The 14,660-nt window shown below is 39.1% G+C and overlaps 1 protein-coding gene across 4 annotated transcripts in view; it reads right to left on the reverse strand.

Moving 5' to 3' along the window:
* POLE2 (DNA polymerase epsilon 2, accessory subunit) overlaps nt 1-14,660 on the reverse strand; it is a 52,188-nt gene continuing 37,528 nt past the window's right edge. For 3 of the 4 annotated variants that reach the window (XM_037983932.2, XM_007986616.3, XM_037983934.2), the window contains 9 exons: nt 12,465-12,637; nt 11,837-11,926; nt 11,633-11,687; nt 10,999-11,058; nt 10,834-10,911; nt 8,286-8,394; nt 7,281-7,457; nt 4,309-4,376; nt 1-115 (listed from right to left, as the gene is read on the reverse strand). In XM_037983932.2, coding sequence (XP_037839860.1) covers nt 97-115; nt 4,309-4,376; nt 7,281-7,457; nt 8,286-8,394; nt 10,834-10,911; nt 10,999-11,058; nt 11,633-11,687; nt 11,837-11,926; nt 12,465-12,637 — 829 coding nt within the window. In that variant the 3' untranslated portion in view covers nt 1-96. The remainder of the gene's footprint in view (nt 116-4,308; nt 4,377-7,280; nt 7,458-8,285; nt 8,395-10,833; nt 10,912-10,998; nt 11,059-11,632; nt 11,688-11,836; nt 11,927-12,464; nt 12,638-14,660) is intronic. The other variant, XM_037983933.2, reaches the window with a different exon arrangement.

Genomic DNA, 14,660 nt, shown 5'->3' on the forward strand with positions numbered 1-14,660 from the left:
TAAAGTTTACCATAATTTTATTGTAATATCAAAATCACATAAGATACAGAGTTAAGCAGAAAACTGATGAATTTTCTTCAGATGGTCTTCAAGATCTCAAAAGCCTTGAAGTTTGCTGAAAATAGGAAAAGAAAAATATTTGGAAACCTAAGTTGTACACTTACTAATACTTAGTTGTAGTTAATTTTTAAAAATAGGTATAATTGATTTTAAAAAGTAGGTCAGTACATACACACTGTTTCAAATTCAAAAGGAGACTCTAAAAAATAAGTCATTCTCACGCCCCTTTTCTGCTCCCCAAAAAGCAAGTGTATATCTTTTTTTTTTTCCGAGATGGAGTCTCACTCTGTCGCCCAGGCTGGGGTGCAATGGCGCAGTCTCGGCTCACTGCAACCTCTGCCTCCTAGGTTCCAGTGATTCTCCTGCCTCAGCCTCCTGAGTAGCTGGGATTACAGGCACCCACCACCACATCCAGCTAATTTTTGTATTTTTAGTAGAGACGAGGTTTCACCATGTTGGACAGACTGGTCTCGAACTCCTGACCTCAAGTGATCCACCTGCCTCGGCCTCCCAAAAAGTGCTAGGATTAGAGGCATGAACCACCGTGCCCGGCCGACAACTGTATGTTCTTATAAAGGTAGACTAATTTTAAAAAAAGGTAGCCGGGCGCGGTGGCTCACGCCTATAATCCAGCACTTTGGGGGGCAGAGGCAGATGGATCACCTGAGATCTGGAGTTTGAGACCAGCCCGACCAACCTGGAGAAACCCCGTCTGTACTAAAAATACAAAATTAGCCGGGTGTGGTGGTGCATGCCTGTAATCCCAGCTACTCAGGAGGTTGAGGCAGGAGAATCTCTTGAACCCGGGAGGCGGAGGCTGCGGTGAGCCAAGATGGCGCCACTGCACTCCAGCCTGGGCAACAAGAGCGAAACTCTATCTCCAAAAAAAAAAAAAAAAAGTAAGTCTAATCATATGTAAGCACATGTATATGTGGTCTTATGCTTTAAAAACACAGAAGTGATATGATATTATGCATACTTTCTACACCTTTTTTCCATTAGTAGTAAATACATTATATTTATCTATATTTAATTCTTTAAGGCTTTGAAATTTAAGTAAATCAGAAAGTTCTGAATAGGTACATTTAGATATATATACATTTTTAAAATTTCTTGGTATAAAAACTGCAGTAAAAAGGCTGGGCACAGTGGCTCATGCCTGTAATCCCAGCCACTTTGGGAGGCCAAGGCTGGTGGATCACCTGAGGTCAGGAGTTTGAGACCAGCCTGGTCAACATGGTGAAACCCCATCTCTACTGAAAATACAAAAAATAGCTGGGTGTGGTGGTGTGTGCCTGTGATCCCAGCTATTTGGGAGGCTGAGGCAGGAAAATCGCTTGAGCCCGAGAGATGGAGGTTGCAGTGAGCTGAGATTGTGGCACTGCACTCTAGCCTGGACAACAGAGCAAGACTCCGTCTCACAAAAAAAACTGCAGTAAAAAGCCAATTGTACCTAATTCTACATGATGTACTTGTATACATAGGCTTAAGTATATCTTAAGGATAAATTCCTTTTAGGATAAATTCCTAAAAGTGGAATTGTTGGTGTAGGCATTAATAAATCTTGTCAAATTGTCCTCCGAAAAGGTTTTTGCCACTTTTCATTCTGACCAAGTACATGTGAGAATGTGTATTTCCTCCACTACATCACCAATATTGTTTTTAAATAAAACTACTTGAAAGTAGTTTGAAACAGGGTTAATTTTATCAACTTTGACTACATTTCTGTGATTAATTCCACAATATAATTTCGCAAATATTCTAACAGAAGGCTTCTTAGAAGAAACTAAGTGGCAAGAAGACCAGATTATTTCAATATATCTTGAAATTTTCTGTTTTCCCAAAACATAAACTTAGATCAATTTGTTTGATCTAGCATTGAAAAGATTCCCCAGTTACCAATACAAAATTATAGTTTGGAAATTATGTCAAGGCTTTCAGCATCTGAGGCCACAGCAGATAAAGGAAGCAACTATTTCAGTTCGACAAAGAGTGAGCATCAACTACAAGTACCATGAGACAGGGTACTTAACAGCTGTCACCCAGGCTGGAGTGCAATGTGGACCAATCACAGTTCACTGCAACCTCTGACTCCCGAGCTCAAGTGATCTTCCCACCTCAGTCTCCCCAGTAACTGGGACTACAGGTGTGGACTGCCACGCCCAGCTAATTTTTTGTATTTTTTGTAGAGAAAGGGCCTTGCCATATTGCCCAGGCTGGTCTTAAATTCCTAACTTAAGCCATCTCCCTGCCTTAGCCTCTCAAAGTGCTAGATTACAGGTGTGAGTCACCACGAATGGCTGCAGACCGTTTTATGTCTACAAGTTTTATGCCAAATCTTACTTTAGTAAAAGTCATTCTAACAGTAGACAAGACCATATGCTCCAGGCTGACAGCCCTCAGAGTTGACTTAGTCCTGAGGTCACAAAATCAAGTGCCCTCAGGATATCCAGCGTAGACAGGTGGGCTGGAAAAGAGCATATGTCTGTCCCTTACCTAAATCCATTCCAAATCAATTTTTTAAGTATTCAGTGTGGGCTAGGTAAAATCAAATACACATTAGGCTTTCATAAAACTAGGGGCTAGAATATCTATGACCTTTATGAGAATATCTATCTGCCTATATTCCAAGAACTAAGCTGTGCTTGGAATACAGCAAGAATCAGCTGTATGTAAAATAAGCAAATTCAAGAATAAAATTTAGAATATATCATAGAATAAATGGACTTAAATCTTCCATGAGTATTAAGCAGCAAGAATATGGGCATAAAAATTTTCTAAAATAAATATATTTAAGAAACTTAATCATGGTTTCAGGATTAGGAAACAGAGGTGTTTTTCCTTTTCTCTCTTTTTTTTAAGACAGAGTCTCGCTCTGTTACCCAGGCTGGAGTGCAGTGGCACAATCTCAGCTCACTGCAACCTCAGCCTCCTGGGTTCAAGAGATTCTCCTGCCTCAGCCTCCTGAGTAGCTAGGACAACAGGCGTGTGTCACCATGCCTGGCTAGTTTTTTGTATTTTTAGTAGAGATGGGGTTTCACTATGTTGGCCAGGCTGGTCTCAAAACACCTGACCTCAGGTGATCTGCCCGCCTCAGCCTCCCAAAGTGCTGGGATTACAGACTTGAGCCACAGTGTCCGGCCTCCTTTTTAATTTTATATTTGTAAGCATTATTTTGAAAATTTTGTTACTCATTTTGTATTCACTTTTATTTAAATAAATATGTTAATTCCAAAAAGAAAAAGACAATTGGGCTGTGTTCAAGATTATATTCTCTGACGAGAATCTGAAGGGGAGTTACTTGATTTGGTCAGTTGTTCTTTTTTTTTGAGACACTCTGTTGCCCAGGCTGGAGTGCAGTGGCACCATCTCCACTCACTGCAACCTCTACCTCCCAGGTTCAAGCAATTCTGCCGTAGCCGCCTCCTCCTGAGTAGCTGGGATTACAGGTACATGCCACCATGCCCGGCTAATTTTTGTATTTTTAGTAGAGACAGGGTTTCAGCATGTTGGTCAGGCTGGTCTCGAACTCCCGACCTCGTGATCCGCACACCTCGGCCTCCCAAAGTCCTGGGATTACAGGTGTGAGCCACTGCACCCTGCCTGGTCACTTGTTCTTAACCAGTGGTGGGAGCTTTTTCAAAATATAGTTATCTGAGAAATCACGTTAGGATGTCTGAAATCAAGGGAAATAATATTTAAAATGCCTATTCTTTACAATTAGAAAGTCATTTGATGAGTCTGGGGTTAAATCCTAAAACTTAACATTTTTAACAAGGACCCCAGAGGATTCTGATGTGGGTGATCTATATAGATCACTCTGAAAACTACTACCCACTAGCTGGTTATTGTCTTCTCTCCCAAGACCTTTCTGTAACTCCAACCCCATACCATCACCAGACTCACACACAGCTCCCTCACTGTCAATTTAAGGGAAAGTAGGGCTGACCTCTCAGAAGAATGAGAACAGCATCAGGAGTCAGCCTGTAAGAGAACTAGCCCACCTCCACAGCTGGCCTGAGATGTCCCCCAAAAAACAGTTCTTGATCTATTTCAACACAAACGTACTGTCATGTATGCACAATTCTATGTCACACAGCATAACCATGATAAGCTCAGCTGATAATATTTCTTACAGGCCAGTGTAGACATTTTCAAAAAATCTCAACACACTGATAGAACATCTCATTTTCAGTAATTTAACACCTAGAGAAAGATCTTTTTTACTGTGTCTGTGCACACACTTACCTATCTTCTACCGTCTTATTAGAAGGATAAAAAACTTTGAATGAAAATCCACTTCTTGGAAAAGAGCCCTTTGGGGGAGAAAAATGTCTGTAAGTGAATATTCCAACTTTTTTTTAAATAAATTTTTTAAAACACAATATATATATATATATTATTTTATTTATTTATTTATTTTATTTTTTTTTGAGACACGGTCTCACTCTCATCACCCAGGCTGGAGTGCAGTGGGGGCAATCTCACTGCAACCTCCATTTCCAGGATTCAAGCGATCTTCCCACCTCAGCCTCCCAGGTAGCTGGGACCACAGGCGTGGGCCACCACGCCTAGCTAATTTTCGTATTTTTTGTAAAGACAGATGGGGTTTCACTGTGTTGCCCAGGATGGTCTTGAACAGCTGGGCATATGTGATCTGCCCACCTCGGCCTCTCAGAGTGCTGGGATTATAGGCATGAGCCACCGTGCTCAGCCGAATACTCAAGTTTTATAAAATAATCCCTGTTTTTTAAATTAAATTCCTTGGTTATGATTTAAAAATGACAAGATGTGACTATAAAGTAACACAACAGATTTTTACATGATCTCTGTACAGAGTTGTTCCTATAAAATATCTCCACTTGAAGCAAGTCTTTCAAGTTGGCTAGACAGTCTTATGCTAAAAGATGAGGTTGGAAATGCTGAGGAGGAGCCTACTTAGTATAAGAAATAAACAGACTGTGTAATGCCAAATATGCATGTGAGACAATCAGCAAGTTCAAGAAGTCTTTCCTGCCCCTCCCTCTAATGCAAATCTGATTTGCATTCCTATGTGCCTGTTTGATTCCCTTCCTATGTGCCTGTAAAGCAACTGAGCAATAATCACACATACAGTTGTCTACTATGAAACTCTCAAGTGGCTGAGCAGAGGCCCTGTCTTTTCAGTCTTTGTGCCCCAAGCACTGAACCCAGCGCCTAGCCTATAGCAGGCATTCGTTAATGTGAATAAATATCAAGAAAGGATGAAGTAATGTCTAAAGCTAGTTTTGAGCTTGCCCAAAAGGTATAAATAAGGTAAAAAAGATATAATGATGGTGTAGGAGGTGGTGGTTTACTCACAGGAATGAAAAAGTAGAAAAATTCAGAAATAAGTTGTATTCAAATAGAGCATTAACTAGGAGAATGCTTAAAGTTTAAGTAAGGAAATAGGATCACTATGAAAGACTATTTCAATGTGAATAAAAATGAGGTCATAAATTTCTAAGCAATAAAACCAAATCAGTTAACTGTGTTCATCCTTAAAGCAGACGTTCTTTCTTTTTTTTTTTTTTTTTTTGGAGACAGAGGCTCACTCTGTCCCCCAGGCTGGAGTGCAGTGGCGGATCTTGGCTCTCTGCAAGCTCCACCTCCCGGGTTCATGCCATTCTCCTGCCTCAGCTTCCCGAGTAGCTGGGACTACAGGTGCCCGCCACCATGCCCAGCTAATTTTTTTTGTATTTTTAGTAGAGATGGGGTTTCTCCTTGTTAGCCAGGATGGTCTCGATCTCCTGACCTCGTGATCTGCCCGCCTCGGCCTCCCAAAGTGCTGGGATTACAGGTGTGAGCCACCGTGCCTGGCCAAAGCAGACGTTCTTAACCAGGGCTACTTTGTCCCTCGGGGATATTTGGCCAATGTCTGGAAACACTTCTGATTGTTACAGCTGGGGGATGCTACTGGCATTTATTGGATAGAGGCCAGAGGTGCTGCTAAACAGCTTACAGTACACAGGATAGCCCCCACAACCAAAAATTACTTGGTCCAAAATGTCAAAAGTGCCAAGGTTGATAAGCCATGTCTTAGAGGAAGCCGGACAAACTGTGTGTTTGAGGAAAGCAAAGTAAGTAGAGACAGGCCCTTCCTATGTTCCCCATGCTGGTTGTGAACTCCTGGACTCAAGCCATCTTCCTGCCTCGGCCTCCCAAAGTGCTAGGATTACAAGTCCTGCATCATGCCAAAACTAAGGCATGATGTTTCTAGAAATTACTCAGATGAAACAAAAAATTAGTAAAGTCTAAAATTCACAAGAATCAAGGAAGCATGCAATTCAAAAATCACTAGTGGAGATAATATTTTGTTTGACATAACTGTATTTATGTCATTGTTTATGCAGTATTTATTCTTCAAGTTCAAAAAGTCAATTATATTTCTTTTCTTTTTTCTTTTCTTTTTTTTTGAGATGGAGTCTCGCTCTGTTGCCCAGGCTGGAGTGCAATGGCGTGATCTCCACTCACTGCAACCTCTGCCTCCCGGGTTCAAGCAATTCTCCTGCCTCAGCCTCCCGAGTAGCTGGATTACAGGTGTGCGCCACCACGCCCAGCTAATTTTTGTAATTTTTAGTAGAGATGGGGTTTCACCATGTTGGTCAGGCTGGTCTTGAACTCCTGACCTCATGATCCACCCGCCTCAGCCTCCCAAAGTGCTAAGATTACAGGCATGAGGCAGCACGCCCAGCCTAAAAGTCAATTATATTTCTGTAGAAATTCTGAAGCAACGTCAAGATTCTGAAGCAATTTCAAGGTTCTACATAAAAAGTAATAAAATGTGTACCAATGAGGTTTCTACATTAATCAGGCTTAGATTTTTGGGACCTGTGCAATTTCTAAAAATCAAAATCATTTTCAAAGGACAGGTACCACCAATATACAGACTCTGAAGCAATTCCCAGAAGGGAATCCCAATATAAGTTTTAAAGAGGAGAAAATACTGTTTTGGATTCATGTTTTGGTATGGTTTTTTTTTTTTTTTTTTTAAAGTCACATTACTTTATAGTCACATACTATACTGAAAATTTAAGAACTTTCTGTGTATACCAACTTTCTGTGTATAGAAACTTAATTCAGTGTTTCATTAATAGCATATTTTTACTTCAACAATAATTTTATTAAATATATATTTTAAATTAAAAAATGTACTCTAATCTTGACAAATAATGACTATATAAGATTAACTACATTCTTACAGGGTTTATGCAGAGGCATTCAGTATTCGTCATAGTGAAGGGATCGTATTTGTCTGCAATGACAAGTAGATCGGGCACAGGATACACTCTCAAAGCATAGTCATATGCCCAATACACTGGGCAGACATAAAGAGGTAGGGGAGTCAGATGTCCTTGGGATAAGATAGTCTTTACAAACTACAAAAGAGCACAAAACAAAGCAAACTTCAATTCATTTGCAAAAGTGAAAATAGCTAAACAAATAATTTCAAATTAAACCAAAAGGAACCAGAAAATTTGAGAAACAACTAGGAAAGCTTTGACTCACAGAGCTTTGGGAGACACTAATTTAAAAACAAAATAAACTATTCTGTATTTTAGGGGAAAAAAAATCTATGAGTTTTCATTTAATAACATATATATACGTCATTATGCTGCCCAGGCTGGTCTCAAACTCCTGGCCTCAAACAAGTCTCCCAAAGTGCTGGGATTACAGGCATAAGCCACTGCGCCTGGTCCATAAACTTTAAATATTATAAAATGAATAACACAAATGCTCTGTAACATCTATTTCCATATTTCTCAAATGGGGGTATATGTAACCTGGGATTGATAACTGTATGTGAGGAAACCTTGAAGCTACAAGATAAATACTGCACATTCTTGTGATATGGACATACTATATAAAATATGTAACCAATGGGATAAATAAGAACAGTTTATTAAAACAAATATATATATATATTTTAAAGTATGATTTAAGAGTTTAAAAGACAAAACACAAAGCTTGAAAGAAATTTTCTGCTTATTCTCAGCTTTTCTCTGTCCTTTAGGGTATACACTTTGGTAGAAAGCTGCGAAACACTGACTTCACTAACAAAAATTAACTTACTGACAAAAGTATGTTCAAACTATTTTGAACCATAAATAAATGTCCTAACCCAAGGACAAATTATTAAGTGGCTTAATAAAATTTTATATAATGCAACATGTAAGACAGTTTAATAAAAAAGATGTTTCACTTACATGATTAGGAATAGCCAAATTGCTACTAGGAAAACGGACGCAGTTTCTGCACATTTTATTTACTAAGTCTTCACGGAAGACAATAATTTCCTGTGTACAGTACTGAATTCTGAAATGAAAACAGTAGTTGAATTTGACTTCTCAGAAAAAAATGAGATTAATTTTAAAGGTAAAATCTCTTAGAATACAACCCCATTCCCACATCAACTGTTCACCATACAAAACTTCAACCAAGTCTGTCTATTCATCCATTCATTTAACAGCTATGTATTGAGCTCTTAATATATGCCTACCCCATTCTAGGGATTAGCGAACAGAACCAAGAGATCCCAGCCCTCATACAGTTTACATTCTAGTGAAGAGTGGGGCTAAGAAAATAAAAAGCAAACATAATTATATAGTGTGTTTTAAGATAATTAAGTGTATGAGAAAAAGAAAAAGACAGGCTAAGAGGGATAACATATGTAGGAAGAGAGAGCCTAGAAGGCTGGCATATTAATAGGATGATCAGAACAGGCAGGGCTCATAATTTAGTGTGACCTGAGCACAGGCTTGAAGCGGAAGAGGGACTTAGTCAAGCAGATATCCAGAGGAAGCGCACTGCAGGCAAAGGGAACAGATGTAGCACAGGCCCTCAGACTGGAGCTTGCCTGGCATCCTTGAGGAACAGAAGGGAAGCTAGGGTAGCTGGAGTAAATGGGGAGGAGAGGAAATCAGAAAGAGAACGGGGCCAGATCACACAGGGCCTTGATTCCCACTGCAAGGATACGGCTGTCACTAAATCACATGAGGGGGCCCTTTTTCCAGGATCAGGAAGATGGACTGGATATGTCTTATGCTTTACAGGATCACTTTCACACTGCATTAAGAGTAGAATATGGAGGGGAAGGGGTAGAAGCTGGAGACCAATTAGGAGGCTATTGTAATAATCCAGGCCGACAAGATGGCAGAGCAGGGCTCCTCAACCCCCAGGCCACGGACTGGTAGCAGTCCATGGTCTGTTAGGAACTGGACCACACAGCAGGAGGTGAGCAGCAGGCTGCAAGCAAGCAAAGCTTCATCTGTATCTACAGCCGCTCCCCATCAGTTGCATTACATCCTGACTTCTGCCTCCTGTCAGATCGGTAGGGGCATTCGATTCTCACAGGAGCACGAATCCGGTTGTGAACTGCACATGTGAGTGATCTAGGCTGCACACTCCTTATAAGAATCTAATGCCTGATGATCTGTCACTGTCTCATCATCCCCAGATGGGACCATCTAGTTTCAGGAAAACAGGCTCAGGGCTCCCACTGATTCTATATTATAGTAAGTTGTATAATTGTTTTATTATATATTACAATGTAATAATAATAGAAATAAAGTACACAATAAGTGTAATATGCTTGAATCATCCCAAAATCACCCCCACCCCCCTGGGGTCTCTGGAAAAACTGTCTCCTGTAAAATCAGTCCCTGGTGCCAAAAAGGTTAGGTACCACTGTGGTAGAGGGTTGTGGAGGTGGAGGTATAGACAGGTGGCAGATTCTGGATATAATTTGAAGTTAATAGGACTTCCTGAAAAAACATATGTGAGAGAAACCCTGAAGTGTTTGGCCTGAACAACTGGAATAATTGTTATTCAGGCCATGAAGGTGCCACGAACTAAGATGGAGAAGTCTACAGAAGAGGTTAGGGGCACTGGTGGGGAGGAAGATCAGGAGTTCACTTAGGTTGGGATGGTGATAAGTAGGCAGCTGGATACCTGAGTCTGGAGTTTGGAAGGTAGGTTGAGGTGGAAATATAAATGTGGGAGGTGTCAATACACAGATGATACTTAAAGCCAGAGGACACTGGAGAAGGCCAGCAAAGAAGTGAATGTAGGCAGAAAAGACAGGCGAACCAAGGCTGACTCTGACAGTATTCCCATAGGAAGAATTTATTATTACAATGAGCAACACCAACAGTAAATAAGTAATCTTTGTATTCTTCCTTTGTAACCTTTCTTAAAGGATGTGTAATAATAGTATCTATTTTTAAATCGCTATCCATTATTCAAGAGTCTGAATTCACTACCAATAAATTATTTAAATATAGTTAAACTATTTTCAAAGTTTTGAGAAACCTAAAACAAAAATAAATTTTCTTCTTGTATTTATTCCATAACAGTTGAAATTCAGAGACACACTTTAGGAATCAAGTTAGGTTTTTTGTGCTGTTTTTTTTGTTTGAGACAGGGTCTCACTCTCGCCCAGGCTGCAGGCTGGAATGCAGTAGTGCACTCTCAGCTCACTGCAACCTCTCCACCGACCAAGCTCAAGCGATTCTCCCATCTCAGCCTCTTGAGTAGAACCACGGGCGTGTGCCACCACCCCCAGCTAATTTTTGTATTTTTTGTAGAGATGGGTTTCACTGTGTTGCCCAAGCTGGCCTTGGAACTCCTGAGCTCAAGCAGTCTGCCTGCCTCGGCCTCCCAAAGTGCTGAGATTACAGGTATGAGCCACCGCAGCTGGCTGAATTATTTTTTAAATGAAAGGAAAAATGTGTAACACAAAATACTAATTCTTACCTGCAAGGATTAGTAGTAAAAACTGAAAATGGTACCCTTTGTCTGAATTCATTAGTGATGCTTTCAGCAAGTGGTGGCCTATAAAAACAATTTATGTGATATAGTTTATCTTTTTAAATTTTACAACATTTTCTACACTGTTGCAAAAATTTGAACAAAACTTACCTTGGTAAGATGGAACCAAATCCAGGATCCTCTGGACCAGGTACAAACACAAAACGACTACTGTAGCAAAATTCAACACAATTCATTTCAAAATATTATTGTAACACTATCCAATAGCTTAAAAACAAGTTATTCCCTTTGTTTTCACTTTAAAATTAAAAAATGTTTAAATTTCATGCATTATAATAAATGAACTATTAAGTCTCCAGACCAACACTGTCTAGTAATGTGATGATAGAAAAGTTCTATATCCGCACTGTCCAATTGAACACTTGAATTGTGGCTAGCATAGCTGATGGACTGAATTTTATATTTTATTTAACTTCAATTAAACTTAAATTTAAAGAGACATGTGGCCAGTGACTATCATATTGGAGAGTGAAGCTCTAGAGTCTTAAGAGTAATGTCACAAAGAAATTCCAAGTATGGCTGAAATTACCTCTATCCCTTTCAATACTTTTCATTATAAACCTCTAGTACAATGTGAGGATAACTTTATCTCTTAGCTCTTTTAATTTTCTCAACTTTATCTTTCTTCCTTAGTTTTGTAATAATTATTGCTGATATGATATAACAAAATTCATTTTTTGTTTTTTTAAAGCAAAAAAAAAATATACAGTGGTGAGATCATTACCTTTGGTGAATATCTGGGTACTCACATATTATATCTGCCAAAGATTTTAGGGAATCTAAAATTTTAAAAAGGTATTGAATTAAATTTGCATATAATGCCATAAAAATTATATTTGATTAGACACAATTCTGTATATTCTTAATTAAAATATTATGGATAATTCCTTATTACTTTAGTTTATATGACTATAGAAACACTTAATACCTTTCAAAGCTTGAACTTGATTTTTTCCATATGGTGCAGATGAAAAATTACCACACAGAATAAAGCAGGTTGGAGGTGCTGGTGAATAACCTAAAGAATAAAAGAGTAATGAACAATACTTTTCTAGTCTACAAATCAAGTTAAAAACCTTTAACCATGACTTTTTAATAATAAAAATTTATTTTAATTAAAATAACATTTTAATAACTTATTAAAATAATACTAATAACAGTACTCATTTATTGGGCACTTACTATAGGCCAGGCCTGCACTGGCTTAATTACTCCTTAGAATGTCCATATAATCTGAGACTTAGGTTAAGTAACATGTCCAAGGTAATAGGCTCACACTTAAACCCAGTTTGTTTTTGTTTTTGTTTTTGTTTAGAGATGGGGTCTCACTATGTTGGCCAGCTGGTCTTGAACTTCAGGACTAATTCTTATTTATCATGACTATAAACACACACACACACAGGTTTTGTTCTTAATGTAAAAATTTAAGTCTTTAAAATGAAATCTAAATTATCTCATTGTTAACTCAGTGTTTTTTTTTAAATAGAATACTCAAAAAGTTTTAAGACATGAACCCTCATAAGAGTTCAAGAAAGAAGAAAAAAAATAAGACCTACCAGCAAACATTATGCGAAGTTTTTCCAATATTTCCACCTGGTCCAACCAAACATCAGATAAAAACACAAACATAGCATCTTTATTCTCTTCTTCTAGTTGTTTTAGTTTTGCAGAAGTCTTCACAGATGTATTAGAAGGACCTCCAAAAAAATTAATATTTCCATAGTATGCCCTAGATAATTATAACATAATTATCTTCTATATACTACTAGAGATATTTTTCTAATAATTTTATACATTTAGCTTCTTTTTATCTAATGAAGTTATTTTCCAGTGTAAATAGGTGAAAATGTACTCTTTGTAATACTTTACAAGTACAAAGGTTATCTAAATATTCTAAAATAAGACAAGCAATATGGAAGCAGTAAATAAAATAATAGGCTATATCTGTGTCTTAAAACTGACTAAAGCAAACATTAAAATAACAATTTCCTATGTCGCTGAAAGTAAGAGAAATGAGTACACCATTTGAACAATACCTAATAGAAACCTCAAAATATGTGCTAACCATCTGCCCAAGTAATTCCACTTCTGGAATGGTTAATCCTAAGGAATTAAGGATATATACAGAGACTAGCCTATATCCAAGAACTGTGAAAAAAATTATTCAACGGTTCCTTCAAAGCTTGGTTTTATTCAACGCTCAGCAAGCAAAGGTCAGTAGGAAAGTGGGTACTCTACACACTCCCAGCCTCCACCGCTCTTGCCCACTCTACACTGACAGCTTGCAGTTCCCAGCTTAAATGCAAATACCCCAGAGGCCTCCTCTGAGGATCCCAAAAGAGGTTAGATTTTCCCATTATACACTCTCATAGGAACCTGTGCTTCTCCTTTGCAGATCTTATAAAATTTGTAATCAGGCCAGGGTGGCTCACACCTGTAATCCCAGCACTTTGGGAGGCCGAGGTGGGGGGATTGCTTGAGGTCAGGAGTTCAAAACCAGCCTGACCAACATGGTGAAATCCACCCAGTCTCTACTAAAAATATGAAAATTAACCAGGTGTCGTGGCAGGCACCTATAATCCCAGCTACTTGGGCGGCTGAGGCAGGAGGATCGCTTGAACCTAGGAGACGGAGGTTGTAGTGAGCCAAGATCGTGCCACTGCACTCCAGCTTGGGCAACAAAGCAAGATTTAGTCTCAAAAAAAAAAAAATTGTAATTGGCCAATTGTAATTGGGCATTCTTTCATGTCTGTCTCCCCCACCTAGTGGCAAAACAGTATGTGCTCAAAACATATTTCCTAAATGTCATAAATCATGCTATAAAACAACATTTCACAGTAATAGAAAATGTTGATAGCATATTATTAAATGAAAAACACGTACAAAGCAAGGTACAGTATGTATCCATTTATAGTGCCAAAAAAAGGGAATATAGACCTCTGCATTCATGCATAAAAAGAAACTCTCCAGATACACATACATACCCTGTTATAGTTGATTTCCTTTTTTTTTTTTTTTTTTTAAAGACGGAGTCTCACTCTGTCTCCCAGGCTGGAGTGCAGTGGTGCATGGTGCAATCTCAGCTCACTGCAGCCTTCGTCTCCCAGGTTCAAGCAATTCTCCTGCCTTAGTCTCCCAAGCAGCTGAGATTACAGGCACGTGCCACCACGTCCAGCCAATTTTGTATTTTTAGTACAGATGGGGTTTCACCATGTTGGCCAGGCTGGTCTTGAACTCCTGACCCCAAATGATTCGCCCTCCTTGGCCTCCCAAAGTGCTGGGATTACAGGCATGAGCCACCATGCCCAGCCAGTTGATTCTTGTTATTAGTGATAGTTATGTTCTATAAAATCTCCACAATGAATTGGCAAACACTGAACCACTGCTCCATGGGAAAATTTGTACATATATATACATGGATTGATTATAGTCTTAAGTCCTAAAACCAATTTATCCTGGTAGATTCTATTTACAAATGAGAAAAGTTTAAGTGACTTGTCTGAGGTTGCTCCAAAAACAAGTGCCAGAGCTGAGATTCAAATGCCCCCTCCCCACTCACAACTGGCCCCAGGGCCAGAGCTTCTTGCACTACCCTGTACTGCTCCCTGCAGTCTCTGTCCTCTGGTCATCTCTTTTTTTTTTTTTTCTTTTTGAGATGAGTCTCGCTCTGTCACCCAGGCTGGAGTGCAATGGTGTGATCTTGGCTCACTGCAAACTCCGCCTCCCAGGTTCATGCCATTCTCCTGCCCCAG

Source organism: Chlorocebus sabaeus, chromosome 24, assembly GCF_047675955.1.
Source record: "Chlorocebus sabaeus isolate Y175 chromosome 24, mChlSab1.0.hap1, whole genome shotgun sequence".
In the NCBI taxonomy this organism is placed as follows: Eukaryota; Metazoa; Chordata; class Mammalia; order Primates; family Cercopithecidae; genus Chlorocebus; species Chlorocebus sabaeus.